At 39.4% G+C, this 23,444-nt stretch overlaps 1 protein-coding gene across 1 annotated transcript in view; it reads left to right on the forward strand.

Annotated features, from left to right (window-relative positions):
• tnmd (tenomodulin) overlaps positions 1-23,444 on the forward strand; it is a 103,257-nt gene that overhangs the window by 55,203 nt on the left and 24,610 nt on the right. Inside the window, exon 3 of the mRNA XM_047354033.1 lies at positions 18,131-18,271. Within this exon, the coding sequence (XP_047209989.1) occupies positions 18,131-18,271 (141 nt within the window). The remainder of the gene's footprint in view (positions 1-18,130; positions 18,272-23,444) is intronic.

Here is a 23,444-nt window from a genome sequence, read left to right on the forward strand (position 1 = left end):
CCACGCTATCTAGGGGCTGAGCACAGTAAAAGCACCAACAGACACACAAAGCACAGATCCTGACAGAAAAAACTTCTTTATCTGTCAGTCCTTAACACCTCAATTGTCATAGTTTTACCCTCAGTTGGTTTACATTTTGTAAAAAATAAATAAATAAAATCCCCTATTAAGCACATTTTGCTGTCATTATTCATCGGATAATCAAAAAAATTGTCAACAGATTAATCGATTAACGAAATAATCATTAGTTATATATATATATATATATATACAGGGGTTGGACAATGAAACTAAAACACCTGGTTTTAGACCACAATAATTTATTAGTATGGTGCAGGGCCTCCTTTTGCGGCCAATACAGCGTCAATTCATCTTGGGAATGACATATACAAGTCCTGCACAGTGGTCAGAGGGATTTTAAGCCATTCTTCTTGCAGGACAGTGGCCAGGTCACTACGTGATTCTGGTGGAGGAAAACGTTTCCTGACTCGCTCCCCCAAAACACCGCAAAGTGGCTCAATAATATGTAGATCTGGTGACTGTGCAGGCCATGGGAGATGTTCAACTTCACTTTCATGTTCATCAAACCAATCTTTCACCAGTCTTGCTGTGTGTATTGGTGCATTGTCATCCTGATACACGGCACCGCCTTCAGGATACAATGTTTGAACCATTGGATGCACATAGTCCTCAAGAATGGTTCGGTAGTCCTTGGCAGTGACAGGCCCATCTAGCAGAAGTGTTGGGCCAAGGGAATGCCATGATATGGCAGCCCAAACCATCACTGATCCACCCCCATGCTTCACTCTGGGCATGCAACAGTCTGGGTGGTACTCTTCTTTGGGGCTTCTCCACACCGTAACTCTCCTGGATGTGGGGAAAACCGTAAAGGTGGACTCATCAGAGAACAATACATGTTTCACATTGTTCATAGCCCAAGATTTGCGCTCCTTGCACCATTGAAACCAACGTTTGGCATTGGCATGATTGACCAAAGGTTTGGCCATAGCAACCCGGCCGTGTGTATTGACCCTGTGGAGCTCCCGACGGACAGTTCTGGTGGAAACAGGAAAGTTGAGGTGCACATTTAATTCTGCCGTGATTTGGGCAGCCGTGGTTTTATGTTTTTTGGATACAATCCGGGTTAGCACCCAAACATCCCTTTCAGACAGCTTCCTCTTGCATCCACAGTTAATGCTATTGGATGTGGTTTGTCCTTCTTGGTGGTATGCTGACATTACCCTGGATACCGTGCCTCTTGATACATAACAAAGACTTGCTGTCTTGGTCACAGATGCGCCAGCAAGACGTGCTCCAACAATTTGTCCTCTTTTGAACTCTGGTATGTCACCCATAATGTTGTGTGCATTTCAATATTTTGAGCAAAACTGTGCTCTTACCCTGCTAATTGAACCTTCACACTCTGCTCTTACTGGTGCAATGTGCAATCAATGAAGAATGGCTACCAGGCTGGTCCAATTTAGCCATGAAACCTCCCACACTAAAATGACAGGTGTTTCAGTTTCATTGTCCAACCCCTGTACAGGTCCTTCTCAAAATATTAGCATATTGTGATAAAGTTCATTATTTTCCATAATGTCATGATGAAAATTTAACATTCATATATTTTAGATTCATTGCACACTAACTGAAATATTTCAGGTCTTTTATTGTCTTAATACAGATGATTTTGGCATACAGCTCATGAAAACCCAACATTCCTATCCCACAAAATTAGCATATCATTAAAAGGGTCTCTAAACGAGCTATGAACCTAATGATCTGAATCAACGAGTTAACTCTAAACACCTGCAAAAGATTCCTGAGGCCTTTAAAACTCCCAGCCTGGTTCATCACTCAAAACCCCAATCATGGGTAAGACTGCCAACCTGACTGCTGTCCAGAAGGCCACTATTGACACCCTCAAGCAAGAGGGTAAGACACACAAAGACATTTTTGAACGAATAGGCTGTTCCCAGAGTGCTGTATCAAGGCACCTCAGTGGGAAGTCTGTGGGAAGGAAAAAGTGTGGCAGAAAACGCTGCACAACGAGAAGAGGTGACCGGACCCTGAGGAAGATTGTGGAGAAGGGCCGATTCCAGACCTTGGGGGACCTGCGGAAGCAGTGGACTGAGTCTGGAGTAGAAACATCCAGAGCCACCGTGCACAGGCGTGTGCAGGAAATAGGCTACAGGTGCCGCATTCCCCAGGTCCAGCCACTTTTGAACCAGAAACAGCGGCAGAAGCGCCTGACCTGGGCTACAGAGAAGCAGCACTGGACTGTTGCTCAGTGGTCCAAAGTACTTTTTTCGGATGAAAGCAAATTCTGCATGTCATTCGGAAATCAAGGTGCCAGAGTCTGGAGGAAGACTGGGGAGAAGGAAATGCCAAAATGCCAGAAGTCCAGTGTCAAGTACCCACAGTCAGTGATGGTTTGGGGTGCCGTGTCAGCTGCTGGTGTTGGTCCACTGTGTTTTATCAAGGGCAGGGTCAATGCAGCTAGCTATCAGGAGATTTTGGAGCACTTCATGCTTCCATCTGCTGAAAAGCTTTATGGAGATGAAGATTTCATTTTTCAGCACGACCTGGCACCTGCTCACAGTGCCAAAACCACTGGTAAATGGTTTACTGACCATGGTATCACTGTCCTCAATTGGCCTGCCAACTCTCCTGACCTGAACCCCATAGAGAATCTGTGGGATATTGTGAAGAGAACGTTGAGAGACTCAAGACCCAACACTCTGGATGAGCTAAAGGCCGCTATCGAAGCATCCTGGGCCTCCATAAGACCTCAGCAGTGCCACAGGCTGATTGCCTCCATGCCACGCCGCATTGAAGCAGTCATTTCTGCCAAAGGATTCCCGACCAAGTATTGAGTGCATAACTGTACATGATTATTTGAAGGTTGACGTTTTTTGTATTAAAAACACTTTTCTTTTATTGGTCGGATGAAATATGCTAATTTTGTGAGACAGTAATTTTGGTTTTCATGAGCTGTATGCCACAATCATCCGTATTAAGACAATAAAAAGACCTGAAATATTTCAGTTAATGTGCAATGAATCTAAAATATATGAATGTTAAATTTTCATCATGACATTATGGAAAATAATGAACTTTATCACAATATGCTAATATTTTGAGAAGGACCTGTTTATATGTATATATTTTCTACCTTTTAAAGAGCAATGCCAGGAAATGGCTAACATTTTGCATAATAATCATGTTTACTTAGAATGGCAACAGAATTTAGTTTTTGTGTGTCAGTAAAATGTGTGTGTCAGCCTACTGGTGGCTTGTTAACAGGGTAGCAAATACGTGACATACACTAGGTAAGATCAACGTGTCTTGCTCACAAGAACAATCAAAGAAAAGTCATAATATCCAGAGCACTAAGCATTTTTTAGAACTGCTACTAGGTTTAGCTTGGGACTGTCAGTAACATAAGCAGCCTACTAGTGGTTTGCTACCAGGGCAGCAAACCCAGCAAATCAATTCACTAACATTTACTTGACAGGCTCCCATTTGTTTCTTTACAAGGAACATTTACAGGAAAGAGATAATATTCTGTCTAATATGCATGTTTGCTTTAGAACTGCTACAAAATTGGAAGGTAAATACATACTCTGGCAAGGTGTGGCACAATGACAGAAAAGATATGATATTATGTGCAATAAGAGTATTTACTATAAAACGTCATTATATATTTTTAAAAAAGTTTTCCACTACTGTGTACATCTGTCAAAAAATAAAACCCTCAAAACCTTTAAATGATCTCATTGACCTTTTAGCCATAAATAATTGTCAATAATTTACATAAAATTAAAATTTCAGTCTTGATCTGCAAGATTTTCTAAAACCTAGAATAGAAATTCTTCAAAATTTCAAAATAATCAGTAGTCAATCATCTAAAATCCATGGGGACACAACATAAGGAAACAGCCATCTTACTCTCTTTATGCATATTAATATAAAAATGACCTACTACATAAAACGTTATAAAAGTATATTTAAAGGTTATATTGATTATTAGTAGCAATATCATTTTAGCATCAGCCATGATACATGCAGTATTACCATTAAACTGTGTTTTTGCATAAGAACAGAATGTACTGGTCCATTCTTACTTTGTCTTGTTGCTTTGTGACTATAAAACATTTTACTGCATTTAATGGATTTGTTCTTAAATAAATGAAAGACTGTGACAACTTTTTTTTTCTGTGAATATAAGGAGCAACAACTTAAAATCTTCACTTACAAAAAAAACCTTTAACTTATATTCTAAGCAATTATAGCCCTTATCTTTCATTGTAGGTTTAGAATAGAATAGAATAGAATAGAAATCCTTTATGTCAGCAGTAACTTAAAAAGCTACAGCTTTATTGTTTATTGCTAGTATTATATTACATACCTTATTGTTTTTTCTGACCCAGAAGGCCTGATTTTGACATTTCTTGTCAAGCAGAGTTTAAGGCTTGCAGTGGCGCATGGTGTAGAGGTAGAGCGTGCACCCTGCGTAGAGAGGCTATTATAGTCTTCAATGCAGTGGTCTAGGGTTCAATTCCCAACATTGGGACATTTGCTGAATGTCTTCCCCCCTTCTCTCTCTGCCCATTTCCTATCTGAATACTGCATATAAAGGCCACTAGTGCCACAAAACCTTTTAATTAAAAAATAACTGAGTTTATGGCTGTACATCTACTGCTGTTTTCAAACCAGCAAAGACTTGGAAAGCACTAAAACCAAAAGGACACAACATTGGGGGGTTAGACTGTCATAGCTGCTGCACACCTCGATCTATCACAGTGCTGCCTATGGCTCCCAGGAGGACATGTGCAATGTGCAGCACCCCCATGCCATTTTTCCACCCCCTCATCTCCCAACCTTCCACCCCCGTGACAGCCTCCACGGCCATTACCATCCCGCCATGAGTGACAGGCATCCAGTTCCGCCTGACTGGAGCTTTTTCTTCAAACCCTCAAGGACAACTAAGAGGACATATTGTCATTAGCTCATCGCTCTCGTTCCCACAACTGCCTCCTACACACACACACACACACACACACACACACACACACAAAACCCAAGCCAACTGCGACCCACTCACCTGTAACAACATCTACGTGACCTTTGCTTAATGTCCTCGGGTGCCACACCACAACCCATTCACACAAACAGCCTCCAGGACTGGCTCTGTCTGCCGCTACTCATTCGCTCCCTTTCCCTGTGAATCTGTGCTTGAAACCTTCTAGCTGGGGGTTGTTAAGAACCACTTTAGACACAAACCTTGAACAGAGGAAATAAACAAGGCATTGTCTGCGAAGGCTTCTAGCTCCAGAAATGTTTTTCTTATGGGTGTAGATGTGAATTCTTTATTTTGTACTCTGCTACAGTCGGAGGTGTCTTATGATGTGGGAGTTCTTGAGGGCTACCATAGACCCTCGAAGGCAAGTTTTAAAATGAACCATGTAGTTTTACTAGGAATATTCCCTCCAGTGTGCATTTTACTGTAGTGTAGTCAGCTTGCTTTCTGCGCAACTTTGAAGTGTTTATGTCTTAGTTTTGTCCATCCAAATACACCACGGTTTTGTTGTCTTCCTGGTGCTTTCTTTTAAACCAGCTCAGAAATTTGTTTTTGCACTTAAGCATGCTCTTAGAAGTTGTAAGGCTGGTGAGATGTTTGGGAGTCGACACTGAACTTGAGATGAGAGACAGTTGCTTACAGCTGCAGTGAGAAACTTCACACGGAAAGAGGAAATTCGTTTTAATTCAGAAATGTCAAATTCAACTCAAATTATTTGTACAACTGTATGGAAATGAATTTTGTGATCAAGTTCATGATATAAGACATGATTATTGTGTTGCTATCTGCCGGCTTGGACACACTAACTTTGTGGTTGAGGCTCAAAGTACAGACTTGTAATGTACACACTGAGACTTTCCAGGCTCCATGATTAAATTAGCAAGCACAAAAAAACATATTTGTTTACTTAACATTAAGCATACATTAGTTCCTTTATTAACTTTGATGCATCACACTTTGTGTAGGTTTAAATGTCAGGAGGTTAGATGTTGCCTTTCTACTTTAGTTCTCAGCCCACATGTTTTCCTATCACAAATTTGTTTCTTTTGATTACCTTGTAATCTGTGTAAGCCGATGAAATCATATATCTGTTTCTCTGTTGTGTTAGATGTGTGAATCATGACAATTTACTAAAACCCAGCTCGAAATGAATAAATCTTACTAACTGATCAAGAAATGTTGCGAGGATAATTTCCATAAGAATTCATTACATTTAAACAGGCAATTTGTATCTTGCAATTGTGCATGTTGATTAATTAATAAAGTATTTTTTTAGCAAAATAGCGTCCCTAAACCTAATTATAACACCGAAGCATTGCATTTGTGACAAATTGATTAAACCTAAATAATAAAGACAAGGAACACATTATTGTGGGTGACCCACCTCCATGTGTGTTCATTCACAGTTTTGTTGCCTTTAAATAGTCATGAAAATAGAGAGACCCAATAAGTGAGAAAGCGTATCTAAAGCTCTCGACCGGTAGTGTAAATACATACATTTCTATTTTTGTCTATTTTTATTAAAACCACAAATTTTCAAATCAGGTATTTTATCTTGAACTATATTTTTCCTTTGTTTATTTAATACAAGTGAATTTCTTGCTGTTTTATTTGTCCTACTGCTTTAAAATAAATACAATAAATCTCTTCTTTTTATTATTTTGAAGCATTTAATGGCACACTTATTTACATGTCTAGCCACTTTTTGGCCCAGTAATTATTTTATTGAGTCATTTATAGGTCCTTCTCAAAATATTAGCATATTGTGATAAAGTTCATTATTTTCCATAATGTCATGATGGAAATTTCACATTCATATATTTTAGATTCATTGCACACTAACTGAAATATTTCAGGTCTTTTATTGTCTTAATACGGATGATTTTGGCATACAGCTCATGAAAACCCAAAATTCCTATCTCACAAAATTAGCATATCATTAAAAGGGTCTCTAAACGAGCTATGAACCTAATCATCTGAATCAACGAGTTAACTCTAAACACCTGCAAAAGATTCCTGAGGCCTTTAAAACTCCCAGCCTGGTTCATCATTCAAAACCCCAATCATGGGTAAGACTGCCGACCTGACTGCTGTCCAGAAGGCCACTATTGACACCCTCAAGCAAGAGGGTAAGACACAGAAAGAAATTTCTGAACGAATAGGCTGTTCCCAGAGTGCTGTATCAAGGCACCTCAGTGGGAAGTCTGTGGGAAGGAAAAAGTGTGGCAGAAAACGCTGCACAACGAGAAGAGGTGACCGGACCCTGAGGAAGATTGTGGAGAAGGGCCGATTCTAGACCTTGGGGGACCTGTGGAAGCAGTGGACTGAGTCTGGAGTAGAAACATCCAGAGCCACCGTGCACAGGCGTGTGCAGGAAATGGGCTACAGGTGCCGCATTCCCCAGGTCAAGCCACTTTTGAACCAGAAACAGCTGCAGAAGCGCCTGACCCGGGCTACAGAGAAGCAGCACTGGACTGTTGCTCAGTGGTCCAAAGTACTTTTTTCGGATGAAAGCAAATTCTGCATGTCAATTGGAAATCAAGGTGCCAGAGTCTGGAGGAAGACTGGGGAGAAGGAAATGCCCGAAGTCCAGTGTCAAGTACCCACAGTCAGTGATGGTCTGGGGTGCCGTGTCAGCTGCTGGTGTTGGTCCACTGTGTTTTATCAAGGGCAGGGTCAATGCAGCTAGCTATCAGGAGATTTTGGAGCACTTCATGCTTCCATCTGCTGAAAAGCTTTATGGAGATGAAGATTTCATTTTTCAGCACGACCTGGCACCTGCTCACAGTGCCAAAACCACTGGTAAATGGTTTACTGACCATGGTATCACTGTGCTCAATTGGCCTGCCAACTCTCCTGACCTGAACCCCATAGAGAATCTGTGGGATATTGTGAAGAGAACGTTGAGAGACTCAAGACCCAACACTCTGGATGAGCTAAAGGCCGCTATCGAAGCATCCTGGGCCTCCATAAGACCTCAGCAGTGCCACAGGCTGATTGCCTCCATGCCACGCCGCATTGAAGCAGTCATTTCTGCAAAAAGATTCCCGACCAAGTATTGAGTGCATAACTGTACATGATTATTTGAAGGTTGACGTTTTTTGTATTAAAAACACTTTTCTTTTATTGGTCGGATGAAATATGCTAATTTTGTGAGAAAGTAATTTTGGGTTTTCATGAGCTGTATGCCAAAATCATCCGTATTAAGACAATAAAAGACCTGAAATATTTCAGTTAGTGTGCAATGAATCTAAAATATAGGAATGTTAAATTTTCATCATGACATTATGGAAAATAATTAACTTTATCACAATATGCTAATATTTTGAGAAGGACCTGTATATATTTCTGTATTTATTCCTAATTATGGCAGGATTGGTCCGCCATATTCAGCAAGGGGAGGAGGGGATATTAAAACTCATATTTATTTGTTTTGTTTTAGTTTTTTTTAAGAAAAAAACAATTTATTATGGCTTAAGCAAACATATCATGGTTGCTCTCTGTCTTTTTAACATTTTGCACTGAATCCATCAACCAACACAATCACAATCAACACAATCATTTGTGACATACAGCTGGTGGCAGCACTTGCGTCACTTTCTCTGATTAATGGGAACTCTGGCTCCTTAAGGAGAACCGCTTCTTTTGGCTAGGCTTACTTAAAAGAGCCGACTCTTTCGGCTCCCAAACAGCTGTTAAGATTTTTGTTGCCTGAATTAATTTATGGCCCACATTAACATAAATATCAGCCTAAAATAAATGATTGGTTTAAAATGCAGCCACAAAGATGCCAGATGTCACAGTGTCTCATTTTCAGTGTTAATCCAATGTTTCATAAACCGTGCAACCACCAATTCCCAACTACAGTAACACTAAACATCACACTTAGCAGCAACATTGAACAGATTTAATTGTAACAGCAGCCTCGCTCATGGTGTTGTATTGCTGGCCACATCCATTGGCAAATACCCAAATAGACATCCAATGTGTATAACTGCCGACCCTCTTCCCCACTGTAAATATAGACACTGACACACATATATTGACCAATCACGTGTGGTTTTGTAAGAAAAAAATGTGAGAGAGATAGAAAGAGAAGCAGGAAAAAAAAGCTCCCAATCAGGAGCCGGCTCCTGTCATTCACTCACTTTAAGAGCCATTTCATTTGTGATAAGACATCACTTCTTTCTCCAGGTTTGCAATTAAGAATCGGTCTGAGACATGGGCCTCTGCCTGGATTTAAAATCTTAATAAAAGTGCCTTAACATAATGGTACAGAGGTATGCTGCATAGTAGCCCGCCTATTGTTTGGGTGATGCAGGTCACAGCTTTTTTTCTTCTTTCCAACTTGCGCACACCTCCCTGGTAGCACAGGATGACAGGAGTCTTTGCTGTCATCGTAGGAAGCAGAAGAGAAGCAAGTAAACCGCACAATAGATGCGGTGTGCTTGCAACAAGAGGAGGAAATACTGGCAAAAGGTCTGGGGGCCCGCAGCAGGCTGGATTGCATGTTTTGCATGGTTGCCTGGTTGCACACTCGGTGCTTTGCCTCTGTAACAGTGAAATCAGTGGTTTGCAATAAACAAATCAAATAATAACTTAATAAGTAGCTCAACAACATCAGTATTACAGTGATTACTTCAAATTCAACACAAAATATTATTTTTAATTACTACAGCAGATGAAAAACTATTCAAGCCCTATTATGACAAGTATCTTTACTACTTAGAGCACCCTTTTGCTGTTCTGGTGTAAATGTGATTCATAACCAGACACCAGCTTCTGACAGTGACCCTGAGGAATCTCAGCCAACTCCTCATGGCAAAATACCTTCCTGTTTATTTATTTATTTTTGTGGCACTACTGACCTCTATTTTGTAAGTCGACCGACAGGAAATGGGGTGAAAAGAGAAGGGAAGACAGGCAGCAAAGGTCAAAGTGGACGGGACCTGGCTGAATCGGGGACTGTAGCCTCCTTACATGGGTCGTGCACTTTAACTTGTCGCCACCACCATTATTCTTGGGTGTGGCTGCTGCCACAGCCTTTTACAGTTACCACCAGAGTTCAAATCATGTAACTTTGATCTTTGGATCTCCCAGGAGGTCTTCTGTGACCAAACTTGGTGGAGTTTGAGATATACTTTGGGTCATTGTCTTGTTAGAGGGACCAGTGAAGCCAAAGCTTCAGCTTTCTCACATATGGGAGGATATTTCTCCAAGATTTTCCTTTTACTCAATTGAATCAATGTTTCTGTCCACATGCTGGAGGTTCATCACTGAGCATCACAGCCATTCTTCAGTGAAAGCAGGCTGTTCTTTTCGGTCTTCATTCTTCCTTCTCCAGACATACAGCTGACCCATAGATCTGAAAGTTTCAGTGTTATTTAAAGAACTCCAGCACAACATCCCCGAACCCCCTTGGCTCATTTCTGGAGTTGTGAGCACTGGTCTTGTGCTTATTGGTCAGTAGTGGTGTACATATTGGAATTCTCTCAGTGTTTAGTATGTTCCTTTGTTTGGAAACTGAAACCTTAATGGCTGCTACCCCCAAGTCTTGCTGCAGGTCTCTTGGAGTGAGTTGAGGGTTTTTGACCACCCGCCTCCATACAAAAACTGGTTTCAGCTTCCATTTCTGCCACATCCAAGCAGTGTAACCACTGTTCCTTTAAACATCCACACAATGCTTTAAACTGTATCTCTAGGAACATTCAGGGTCTTTCTCTTGTTGTATCATTTTCCTTATTTGTGCAAAATGCACAAACATATTTCTAACATACAATGAAACATCACAGTCAGCAGTTCAGATATTTCAGGTGTTCTCATTTAAGCACACCCAATGCAATCAATAAAGCTTTTAAATGGTTGAATCGGATGGGCCTGATTCACAGATATGGGGTAAGGACGCTGTCAAAAACAATGTGTATGTAAAGACGGAAATGTGTGCATATCAGTCAATAGTTGTGCATAAGTAAAATCTAAAAGAGGTATTGTATATTGTCTCTATAAAAATACAAAATAAAATGTTAAAGCTTCAAGAAATTACAAACACAAAGTTCAAGTTTACAGTTGTGGTTTATTCTTTATGAATACAATATGCTATAACAGTTTGTGAATACGATTTATTTTCTATGAGAATACGAATTTACATCAGTGACTTGATGTCACGTGATCTCAGGCTGGTGAGTGGAGCACAGAGTTGGTCGATTCGCGTTGCACATGCGCTGTCACGCTCCTCACCGCCAGTAAACGTAGTGCTGGGATTGGATGACGGAAAAAGGTAATGGGAGATAATTCAGTCTAAAAGGAATATTAGGAACAGAGGCGAGATAGAGGGGAAATCAAGAGTATGACAGCAAATTCAGTAGGTGGCGGTATGCACCTCTGAATTTGTTGCGCACCGCCAGCAGAAGAAGAAGAAGCAGCAGCACTAGCGCCAAGATGACGGACCAAGAGCATATATTAACGACATTAAGACATATATACACTTTTAAACATTACCTGGCTTTGTACCGTAGTTTCTTGGTCGGTCATCTTAGCGCTAGTGCTGCTGCTTCTTCTTCTGCTGGCGGTACGCAACAAATTCAGAGGTGCATACCGCCACCTACTGTACATAATTGTTTAACTCTTCCCACTATATTCTATGTTTCAGTTTTGTATTTCATTAAAATAAGAACAATGCTTTATATAACAATGCTTTATAATATTCTTGATTTCCCCCCTATTTCCCCTCTGTTCCTAATATTCCTTTAGACTGAATTATCTCCCATTGCCTTTTTCCGTCATCCAATCCCGGTGTTACGTCGATTCGCGTTTCCCCATCAGATACTGTTTCCCCAGTGTCTCCTTGCTATGGAAAGCCAACTGGCTCAAAAATACACGACTTCTAGCGCGTTGACAACACGTTGACAACACGTAAACAATGTGCAAACAACACGTTAACAACATGCTTGTTCAGCGCTCGTAACCAGCGCGCCGTGCTTGCGCTGCAGGAGATCTGCGGACACCGTGAAAGCTCAAACAACGTGTTTCGGCGAAGCTGTCCCACTTTGCTGTGCCTTTTTTGCCGCGAAAGCGGCGAGGAGACGCTGGGGAAACCGTATCTGATGGGGAAACGCGAATCGACGTGACACTGGCACTATGTTTACTGGCAGTGAGGAGTGTGACAGCGCATGCGCAATGCGAATTGACTTAAGTCTGTGCTCCACTAGCCAGCCTGAGATCACGACACCAAGTCGCTGATGTAAATTTGTATTCTCATAGAAAAGAAATCGTATTCACAAACTGTTATAGCATATTGTATTCATAAAGGATAAACCACATCTATCTTGTAACCCATAATTAATAACATAAAATTAACCACTTGGAGAAAATGATTTGAAATGTTAGTCTGTCTTGAAGCAGAACTTATATAGTTTATATCTGTTACAAAGAATTTATAAACTTCTTAATAATCACAAACACTGCTAGCTTTATGTAAGAGGTGTGATCTGGTCCTGTTGCTAATGCATTATTGGAAGTATCCCTTTAAGAGCACAAGATTTGGAAAGGGTGTTGAATAAATCTTGATGACTTATTTTCTGAATTTCCGCCACACAATTTACTGTTAGTTTCACAGTCTGTTTCTGCAGAACTGTACCAGCAGGGGAAGTGAGTGTTTGAACAAAAAATATAATACATGCAGATCAAGTTATTTGGATTTAAAATATTTGTATTTTTATTAGCTTTTACAATATGCAAATTTTCAGAGAAACTGAATTTCGGACTGTCATTGGCTATAGGTCATAAATATCCAAATTAACAGAAACAAACACTGGAGATCTGCTGTAGCTTTGAGAAATAAGCTGTGTGTGTCTGTGGTAAATTAAAGGCTCTACATTGTCAACTGGTGTGTTTCAAACTATATACTAATTTGTGGAACTCCTGATTCAATATATGGTCTGTAGATTTGTTTTTGAAACTTTATCTCAGGTCTGGACCCATCGACAGGTTCTATTTTGTCTAAATCTAGGGGCCTGCATGTTTTCCAAAGGACGTCAGCTGGCATTAGCTATGCTGCCACTGAGGTGAGAAATGTGGCCGATTCAGGAAAGTGGAGCAGAGCGCTAATTCGAGCAGAGACAGCGGTAGAGTTTGCATTACTATATTTGCATCATCTGGTTTATTCATTTGTCACAATCACTGTCTCATTCACAGCTGACTAGCAGTAAGTAATATGCAATCATATTCGATCAGGTGTAGAATGAGATTCTAAGCGTTTCGCAGCTGATTTGTTGGTGCCAGCCTTGTTTGCTGCTGCACCACAGACCTCTGACTGTACCTTCTGTTATGTTCTTGCCATTGTTGATCCGCAGCATGTCTGTGTCCTGTCTTGTCCTCAGCAGCTGTAGTGTTACTGTAGTATTCTTTTCTGAAATATGTATCAAATGTGGTACATGTCTTTGTGACCATACTTATTACATTGTAACCTCCTGGAGACCCCTTCAAGTGTTAGAGATTTTCCTACAGAATGTGATGGGTTGTGACTGTTCAGTTAATTCAACAAAACTAATAAACATTTACAGACTGTCCTCCCCCCCCCATCATAAACTATGATGCCAGGGCTTCTCTATGACAGCGTGGCAAATCCATTGTTCAGTTAAAATGCAAAGTGAAGAACTCAAGGCTTCTGTCAGTCTCTCAGTTATCTGCATATGGGTTTTCTGTCTGCTTTGAGTTTGTCTTTTTGTCCTCCAGAGGTTGTGTATTGTGTGTTTCAGATCCTGGGTTTCTTTCTGCTGCAGCCAGACGTGGCAGGATCACATTAACAACATGATGCCAAGCGTTTCAGTAAATCAGGGTACAGCTAGGGTGTGATAAGGTTTGCATGAGGCAAGCATTCCCATTTCTCCTTCTGATGACCAGTCAGTTGTCTCTGCAGCTTCAGTATTACAGTATTATATATCTAATATGTGCATCAAACTATATTTTATGTTCAAATAGCCAGATTACTCCTGCCACCCTGCTTACATAGCCCCTTGATTTCAACATGCCTTCCTGTAGATGAGGAGCCCATGTGAAGGGGGCCTAGCGATACTTTCTTTCAGGCTGTCTGGACAGACCAAAGGAGCCAAGGCTCGACCACCACCTCTCTCCAGGCAAACTCCAGGAAAATGTCCTGTTTTCCCTAATCATTTAACAAGGTGCACATATTTGTGTGGTGGTCTCCCTCTGAGGTCCTTAGTCTGTCCCCACCCCTGGGACCAATTTTCCAAAAGAAACCCTACCAGTAGCAGAAGCCGCAGTCAACTTATCCACCAGGATAATAGTGGTACTCATACCCTTCCACTACATTGAGGTGGTAATTCTGGTGGCTCAGGCATCTAGCATCTCCTTTTGGAGGCTTACCAAGGACATCTCTCTGGATGGAGACCCCAGGGGAAACCCAGATCTGACTGGAAGGATTATATATTCAATTTGGCCTGGGAAGACCTTTGGGTTTCCCACAAAGAGCTGGTGAACGTCGCTGGGGAGAGTAATGTCTAATCCTAGATAGAGCTGAAACAGTTATTCAAAATAATCATGATTAATAGAATATTGAAATAATCATCCACACAATAATCGTTAACTGAAGTATAAAGAATTTAAAACATACAATTTGCTGAAAGAACCACCCACTCAGAGCAGTAATTAAGCCAGAACCGTACAAAAAAAATATATATATACATTTTGTTTTTAAGATGTACAACCTTCTTTGTCTGTAAATATGTTCTATCCAGAACTCCTCAAATGGCAAAGTTTTTGCTTCACCTGGTTTAAATTCTGTAAAAATTCTCCTATAGGAAAAATGTTTTAAATTTGTTTTTTGTTTTTGTGCTAAAAAAACAAGATGGTAAATTGGTACTTAAGTACACCACAAGGGTTCTGTTTTATCTGGATAACAATATGCTTTTTGAAGTAAAAACAATCACAAAAACTCCAGAATGCTATAGGAAAGTGACACTTTATGCCCGTTTTTGTTTGTGATCATTTTCACTAGAAAGGCAGCTGGCACCGTGTTGATGTAAACTCAACCTTTGCATCTCAAGCTTAAACGATTTGTTCAAACTGCAGATACATCCTTTGCATTTTAGGCAGTACAATGTTAATTTCAGAAAAACAAAAAGTAGCTTTTTTTTTACTTTCATTTTCCATTTTATGTATTTCTATTACTCATGAAATAAGTCTAAGTAGTTAAATAAAAAACAAATTATCAAATTACTCAATTAATCAATTAGTTTTTGAGTATTTTTATTATGTGAAGCTTATAAAGCTTCACAGACTGTCAGTTTGTAGTTCTTTTGAATTTTATAAATATTTTCTCTTCTAAATCCAGTTGGTATATATTATATTTAAACATGGATATTGGAATATGTGCATGAAAGCCATTCAAACAGACAGTACACAAAGGTAAAATACTACATTGTGCTTAAAAGCCTTCTACACTTTGTGGCAAAAATCACTCTGAAGGTTTTTCCTGTGTACTTGAGTATAAGTATTAAAAGAGGCCTTACAAAGGCTATTCATTTCTATTTTCAGAATGCCAATTACTGTGCACAGAAGCAGCTTTAGCTATCGAACCAGTTGAAGTCAAACTGTTGTAACTCATTATTATCTATTTCAACCCTGTGTGGTGGGGAGATTCTCGCTGCTGGATTTTCATCAGACAAGATAGCCTGCTGAAAATGTAATGCACTGTTTTAGTATAAATCAATAAGCCTCCGAAATCTATTCCCTCATTCCCACCTTTATGTTAATACAAAAGAAATTCCCAAATAGGACTTTAATGCACTGCACAGACTTTCGGGAAGTTTAATAGCCACAATTTTATCTATAACTGCTCAATTGACTCTTAAATTTCAAGCCCATCTTAATTTGCCTTCTCCTGACAATTTTAGGTTCGACTCCTTTTCAGAGCCCAGGCTGTTCCGACCCGTTTTAATGGAGATATATTGGCTTGTGCCTTTCTGACAGTGATCTTCCATTAGGAACTATATCCCATTTGTTCATCATTACTACTTTCTCCCCAGCAGAAAAAGAGAAGTGATCACTGTATGTAATGTGGCACATCTACATGTCCTAGTACAAGCAAGCCAATACAAAACATATTAAATACTGAACAAGAAAAGGAGTTTAGAGTGAAAGCTAATTTTGCATTAGTGTTAGAGGACATTGAGATGGTTCTGATGGGGATATAAATCCTGATGGACACCCCATCTGAGTGTGTTCATTAATCATGCGTCTCATTGGCGAGGCTCTGATTTGCCACTGAGACAGATGAAGATGAACTCAGCAATATATTTCTCATCATAACACCACCATCACATAAATATTAATAGCATATTTTCAGCTGGTGGGCATGAATCATTTTTCAGACAGGGAATTTTAAGAGTTATCCATGCATGTCCAAAGAACAGTACATAAGCGAGCGGTTGTGATGAACAACATCGCTTAAAGGCAACACATTGGAGAGAAAACCTCAACTGTACCAGAGATTTAAAATGTCTTTATTTTGATTTCTGGAGGCAAAGTTCTAGAAGTACATTTTTATATTTGACCTTTTTAGTTTGCAAACACAAAAATTCGCCAAGCCACTATTATTCGTATTGGTTTACCTTTTAGAGCTATTTAAACTATACCCTGAAAATACTCTGTGTTCTGCTGTTATATTTCAGATAACATTGTGAGGAGTTAAAAGAAACTGCTGAGTTCTTCTAGTTTGAAGCTGCTCAGAATTAATATTTTTATCACCAAGTAGATGGACTGGAAAGCAGAGGAATGGCGATGTTCCTCTGTGGAAGCAGGTGAGAAGAGCATGAAACAGCAGAGTCAGGGCTTCATACCCAGGAGGTCTGAGCACTATAGAATCAGGTAGTTTTACAATGAAAGTCTAAAACCTAAAGTAAAACTAAGGTTCACATGGAACAAGTGATTCTCAAACTATGAATGCACAACACAGCCATAGTTACGTTGCCATAAATCAATGGTTTTCATTTTGTCTCAGGAAAGAATTGAGATGCAGGACAGAGCAAAATGAAAATTGTATGCGACTGTAACAATTCAGTTTTTCTTTCATTAGCTTTCACACAACCCAAACCTGCATTTGTGGACCGCAAACTGTGGCTCTACTAGGGCCTTATGCAATGGGGCCTACACATCGGCCACATTTTTGTCTCACATTTAGGGCCAAGAAATATGGGCAACCCACTGTGGCTCCTCTTTAGGTCCCACACATACCCACAGAAAACCTCCAGAAGTCTACAGTAAACCCACCCAGGACATGTTTGTTGGATTTATGGCTGCACAGAGGTGTATTCCTCTCTGCAAGGTCTCCACTCTGGAGTTTGAACCTTTGTTTTGGCCCTTTCTGTGTAAAGATGGCATGTTTTCTTCATGGGCACATGGGTTTTCATGTTTTATGATACCTGTTCAGGGAATATCTAATCTCTTGGTCATTAATCTCCAACAACTTCATTTCTCCAGCTAAACACTGTAGGAAAGGAAGGATGTTTGAGTGTTTAAAGTATCAAGTGCTGAATATGCAACAGTGGAATAAACAAAAATGTCATAATTAAAATATTAGTGTGACAGTTAAAGTTCATCTGATAATGTGAAACATTTGAGTGTGAAAAAAAAGGAATGCTGTAAAGGGTAAATACTATTTTACAGCACTGTATACTATAATTTTGACCAGCTTCCCTATTCAACATTACCAACATTAGTTGCCTTTCTTTTTTCGTTAATGCATTTTTCTTTTTTCTTTTTTTGGCAAACAAAATCATGTCCAGGTCTCTAATCCTGCATTAAAATTATCTCATGGAGATTGTTTTTTCCATTCAGAGACCAGCTGTCGGTGAGATCCAGACCTGTTTGAATTAAAAATCTAAGATGCTGGCAGTGTTGTTAAAGCCGAAAACCGTCTTTTTGACATTGTAGCTGGGCACCAACATTAAAAAATAGTCTGAGTTTTCCATCTCTTTAACGACCTGAGCTATTGTATGATGAGTTTTCTGGTTATTCATATCATTGCAGGTCTATGACCATGAGTACAAAGCTGTGGTGGACGGCGTAGAGACGAACAGCGTAATGGAGATTGACCCAGATGACCTCACTGAGATCTTCAGAGTGGGAAATGGCAGTAAGGAGGTTGTGGAGGTGCATGACTTTAAGAATGTAAGTAAAAGGTTAAACAAATCCATATCGAGTTGACCCTTTTTGATGTAAAATTGACACTACAATCATATCTTCTCTTTAGAAGAGAAATGGTCATGGTGTTCACATGGTGCTCCTATCAAAGAGCTGAAAGACAGCTATTATCATTTTCTTCAAATCATATTTTTCTCTCAAATTTTGTTCCCTTTAAACAGGAAAAATAGTTTGACAAACCACAGACACAGTGGAAAAGTAAATAATTTGCTGCAAAGGGTTCACATGGAGATTTAGCAACCTATTTCGTTTATAAATAATGTACATACACATCAGTAAAGTATGCTTAAGCAGCAGCAGAAGTCGAGATTTATGTGCATTCAACAGCCTGGAAAGAACCATCAGTCTTACTAAAAAAAAGTGGTTCCTTCACACTAATTCTATACAGCAACTTCTTCACAGTACAAAGACAAACACCATTAAGAAGCTCTTCTCTATGTGTTTCTCACACTTTGCAACTGCAATTTTGTCTGTAGGAAAACTCATTAACTTACCTTTCATTCCCAAATCCCGCTCGAGTGTGCAGGATGTTACACATTCTGCTCCTAGGAGAAAGGAACGTGCAGCTTGACTGGGTAATGAATGCTCTTACTCTCACTCCATTATTTACTGTGAAATGTTGGGGTTGCGAGGCTGAATGTTACGGGATGCACTTCATCCCAAACAAAAAATCCACACTGAGCGGTTATTGTTTTTGTTACAATGGTCTTTGTGAGTGGAAAATGAATCAATGATGGAAACCAGCACAACGAAGGGCATTTTTAACCTCTGAAGTCTCCTTTTTCCACACCAATAAGAGCAATTAATGTACGTCTGTGTGAATAAATTGTAAACATGCATAAACGCAAATGCTGAGTGTTGTCCCACATCCTGTGGGTGAAGCACATCCCCTGAGGAAGTTTGTTTGATCCAGTGCTCCACCATGAAAGAATAAAAGTAACAACTGACTGAACACGGTGATTGAAGAAGAGAGGAAGCGACAAAACTTACAATAGTTTGTACGTAGTTTGTGCTTGAGCAATTATGTTTGAAAAGATTTTTTGTTTTTAGGATAAGAAAAAGTGACTATCCTTGGTTGTTATAAGGACCAAAGCACCTTCAAACACAAACTCAATCAAACCTGGGAGCTGTTAAAGAGAGGTGGAAAATGAAACTATTATTTCCCTACAGCTGTGAACCATTACATTTGGCCTAGCTAGAGAAGGAAGAGAACCTGAGAAAATATTGTCAGGTAAATTCTTATACTGTAGCATCCAACCTGATTTTTTTTAAAACTCACAAATGGCACACCTGTCTACATTTACCTGAACACAGTCTAAACATTTGGTTTTGTGTGTTGACACAGATATAGAAAAATGTGGAGCAAATGAGGCATATAAGAGATTTCTGAATGAGTACAGAACTAAACACCTGCAGTAGCAGTGCTATCACTAGCTTGTACTTAAGAGGAGACATTAGTAAAGCTAAAAACATTTTTGTTTGCACCTCCACTTCTGAAAACAATACAGTGGTCTTAAAGACTTAAAAAACAACATTTATAGAATTCCTGTTATAGTCCTAAAAATCTAAATTCCCATAATAAAAGTAATGTGAGCATAAGATAACATCTGTGTGAAATTCAAATCAAAGATTAAACACCTTCCATACATCCCACATGTCTATAAGGTCTTAGTTATATCCATTAAACCTCCTCTGCAACAAAAGCTGAAATCGGTATGAAAAGGTGATTGACAAGGTTCAAAACTGTTTTGTTTGTGCTTGAGTGTCTTTCCAAGAAAGAAGACCTTATGCCCTCAATCAAACTCTATTTTTATGCTAATACTTCAAATCTTTCCAGACTTCTGCAGCAGTTTATTGTTGGGTAATTGACTAAACATTGCTACTTTAAGCTATGCCTCTGATCCCAGTGTGACCTTGTCACATGAAAAACTCCTTATATGCTGAAGTTGAAATGCTTTGTTGCGCACACAAATTCACTTTAAATGAAAACAATGGCATCTGGGCACCACTGCCTAAAATATCTGGGATTACTGAGAAGAAAATAAAGTGATTCATAAAAAGTCAAAAATGTAGTGTCAATTTAAAAAATCCAAGCAACTTATTAAATGGCAAGAAAAGAAGTACTATGCAAAACTTTGTGCACCTTTAAGCTCCCAGATAACTTTTAGATCCAATCTTGATTAGCTTGTTAGGTGTATACGTTATTTAGTGATCATTAAGAAAAGCCAGGTGAAGGCAATTTAAAGCTTTATAAATACCCGATTCCTCAAAACCTTGTTACAGCAAGCAGCACCCTAGTATTATGATAATTAAAGTAATTTAAGTCCACAAAGCTGGAGAAGACTGTAAGAGGACAGCAAAGTGTTTTCAGGGGTCATTTCCTCGGTTTGTAATGTAATTAAGCAGTGGAAGTCAGCATGAATAATAGTTTAAAACTGGTAGACCAATAAATCAAAACAGCTTGTAGGACTGCCAGAGAGGAAAATAAAACCCTCTATTGGACTGCCAGAGACCTGCTGGATGATTTAGCAGATGTTTTGGTCTTTCTGCTGGGAAATTTGACCTTGACATAGAGAAGCTTTCCTCTCTCCTTAAAACAAAAACATGGCAAATTTTTTCAAATTTACCTAAAAAAAGGTTGTAGCACAGAGAATAAGTTTGTGGCATGATAGTTAGTCTCGGTTTTAGTTATCTAAAGAGAAGCATGTTGAAGTGTTTTTTATGTCCTTGTCTTTTCTAGACATAAATATCGCAGACAATCTTTTGTTGGGTGTAAAAAGAGCAATGAACAAAGGACAAATTATTAATCAACAAAAGTGGGAAATGAAAGAAATGTTGAAAATGTTACAAAATTATATTTTTTTAATTCCATAAAGGGTGAAAATGTCCAGAAACTTAATCTGCAGTGTTTGGTATGAAACTGGGAAAATGCACATTCTCATTTTTCTCTTCATAAATAAATCGTTAAGGGGCCCCTTATGGGTTGGAAATGGAGTGAAAAGCTGGACCCATATGGGATGATCCGTAGTTTACACAGCGCCCATGTGAATTGTCTATAGAGGTTTGATGCAAGGCAACTTTCGGTTAAAACGTTGAACCCATAAGTGTCAGAGATATGTTTATTTAGTAGCCATCTAGTCTAAGAAAAAATCCATATGGGGCCCACATCAATGACTGGTAAACCTTGTTAATGCAGGGTTAGGCCCTGTTTTGTCTTCAGAAGTGCCTAAATTCTCTGTTGCACAGATTCAATGATATGCCTGAAACATTTCTCAGAGATTTTTGTCCATATCGACATGATAGCATCATGGTGACTATGAAGGCCATTAGAGTGTAGGCAATTCATTGGCATGTTCAAGATACTAGTTTGTGATCATTTGAGCTATGTGACTTTGTGTTTCATCCTGCTGAATCTAGCCTTTGAAGACTGATATACTGTGGTTATAAAGGGATAAATATGGTCAGTAACAATTCTCAAGTATGTTCTGGAGTCTAAATGATGCTTTTCTGCTTCGGAGCAACTCGAAGTGTGCCAAGAAAATATCCGTAACACTATTACGCCACCACCACCATCCTTAACCGTTAACACAAGGCAGAATGGATCTTTAATTTTATGTTGTTTAACCCAATCTCTGACCTACCATCTGAATGCTGCAGCTGAAGTCGAGACGCATCGAGCCAGGCAACATTTTCCAAATTTGTTATTGTCCAGTTTGGTGAGTCTGTCCAAAATGTAACCTCAGTTTCATGTTCTTAGCTAACGAGTTGCACCCAGTGTAGTCTTCTGCTGCTGTAGTCTATCTGCTTCAAGGTTCGGTATGGTATGCTATTCAGCATACCATGCTTGTGCCAAGCTGCTGTTACTTTTCAATTATCTGGAACCAGTCTGCCCTTTCTCCTCTGACTTTAAGGCATTTTTATCCACACAACTGCTGCACACCGGATATTTTTTCACCATTCTCTTTGAACCCAAGATGGTTTGGTGTGAAATTGCATCAGTACTTTCCGAAATACTCAGACCAGCCCGTCTGGCACCAGCAATCATGCCACTTTCAAAGTCCCTTCCGCATTCTCATGCCTGGTCTGAACTTAAACAGGTCGCCTAGATGCCTTGTCGCTGAAATGTAAGTGGCAAGTGAGTGAACACATGTTGCCTGGAAAGTCTGGAAACAGATTGCTTCTGATAGACAAACACTCCGTAGATAGGACTAGTTATGAGAATTTGCTGGCTCTAAAAATGTTTTGATGCTGTTTCACTAATCATGACGGTCTAAAATATTAATTAAAGCAGGTTTTAAGCCAATGCTTGAATATCCTACACAACAGCTGAAACACAGCTGAAGTTTTTATATTTGGAGATAATCATGTACATTAGCATATCTACATTTAGGCAAATGTATGTCTTTGCACTGTGAAACGAAAATAAAGCTTCTTCTAAAGGTTACAATACACCTGCACATGTTAAACAAGAGTAAGCAGTGTTTTTTTTTCATTTACCACCTGGCTGCTTTTTTGATCAGGCAGCACAGACATAACCCTCAGACATGAATGCTGCCACCTCTCTGCAAAGATATGGGGATGTTTGGCTCTGTTCGTGTTGCAGAAGCTGTCAGTAATCAGTTTTGGCTTCCTACCTTCAAATGGCATCTAGCCTGAAGTATGATGTAGCCAGATGCAATAAATCAACACAGATGCTATGAAAAACAGCGGGTGAGTTCAGCCATTCTTAAAAGAGAAATTCTTGGTAATTGATTTTAAGTTCATTCTATTTCTGGGGGGTTAAACTTTCATTTATCTGTAAAAACTGAAAATTAAAACTCCTGATCTCCTCTTTTACAAATGGGGCAGCTGAAACATCGTCTAAAAGGTGGTTATTTAGGTTTTATGCATTTATCTTTCTTCAGATAGCCTTTAGCTATGAGGATATATTGGTCAAAGGGGAATTTAAAAGAAATCTAACCTGTTCTGCTATGTGCTCTACTGAATCCTCTTCTTACTGCAAATGAAACTGAACCATCAAAACCTGCCTGCAGCATTCATCCATCTGAAATTTCTTTGGAGCATTTTTTAAATAAATCATGACTGCCAGGATCTCTACTGATGATAGGGAGAATAGCCTACAGAAACATAACATCTTGCC

This window comes from Girardinichthys multiradiatus, chromosome 23 (assembly GCF_021462225.1).
Source record: "Girardinichthys multiradiatus isolate DD_20200921_A chromosome 23, DD_fGirMul_XY1, whole genome shotgun sequence".
In the NCBI taxonomy this organism is placed as follows: domain Eukaryota; kingdom Metazoa; phylum Chordata; class Actinopteri; order Cyprinodontiformes; family Goodeidae; genus Girardinichthys; species Girardinichthys multiradiatus.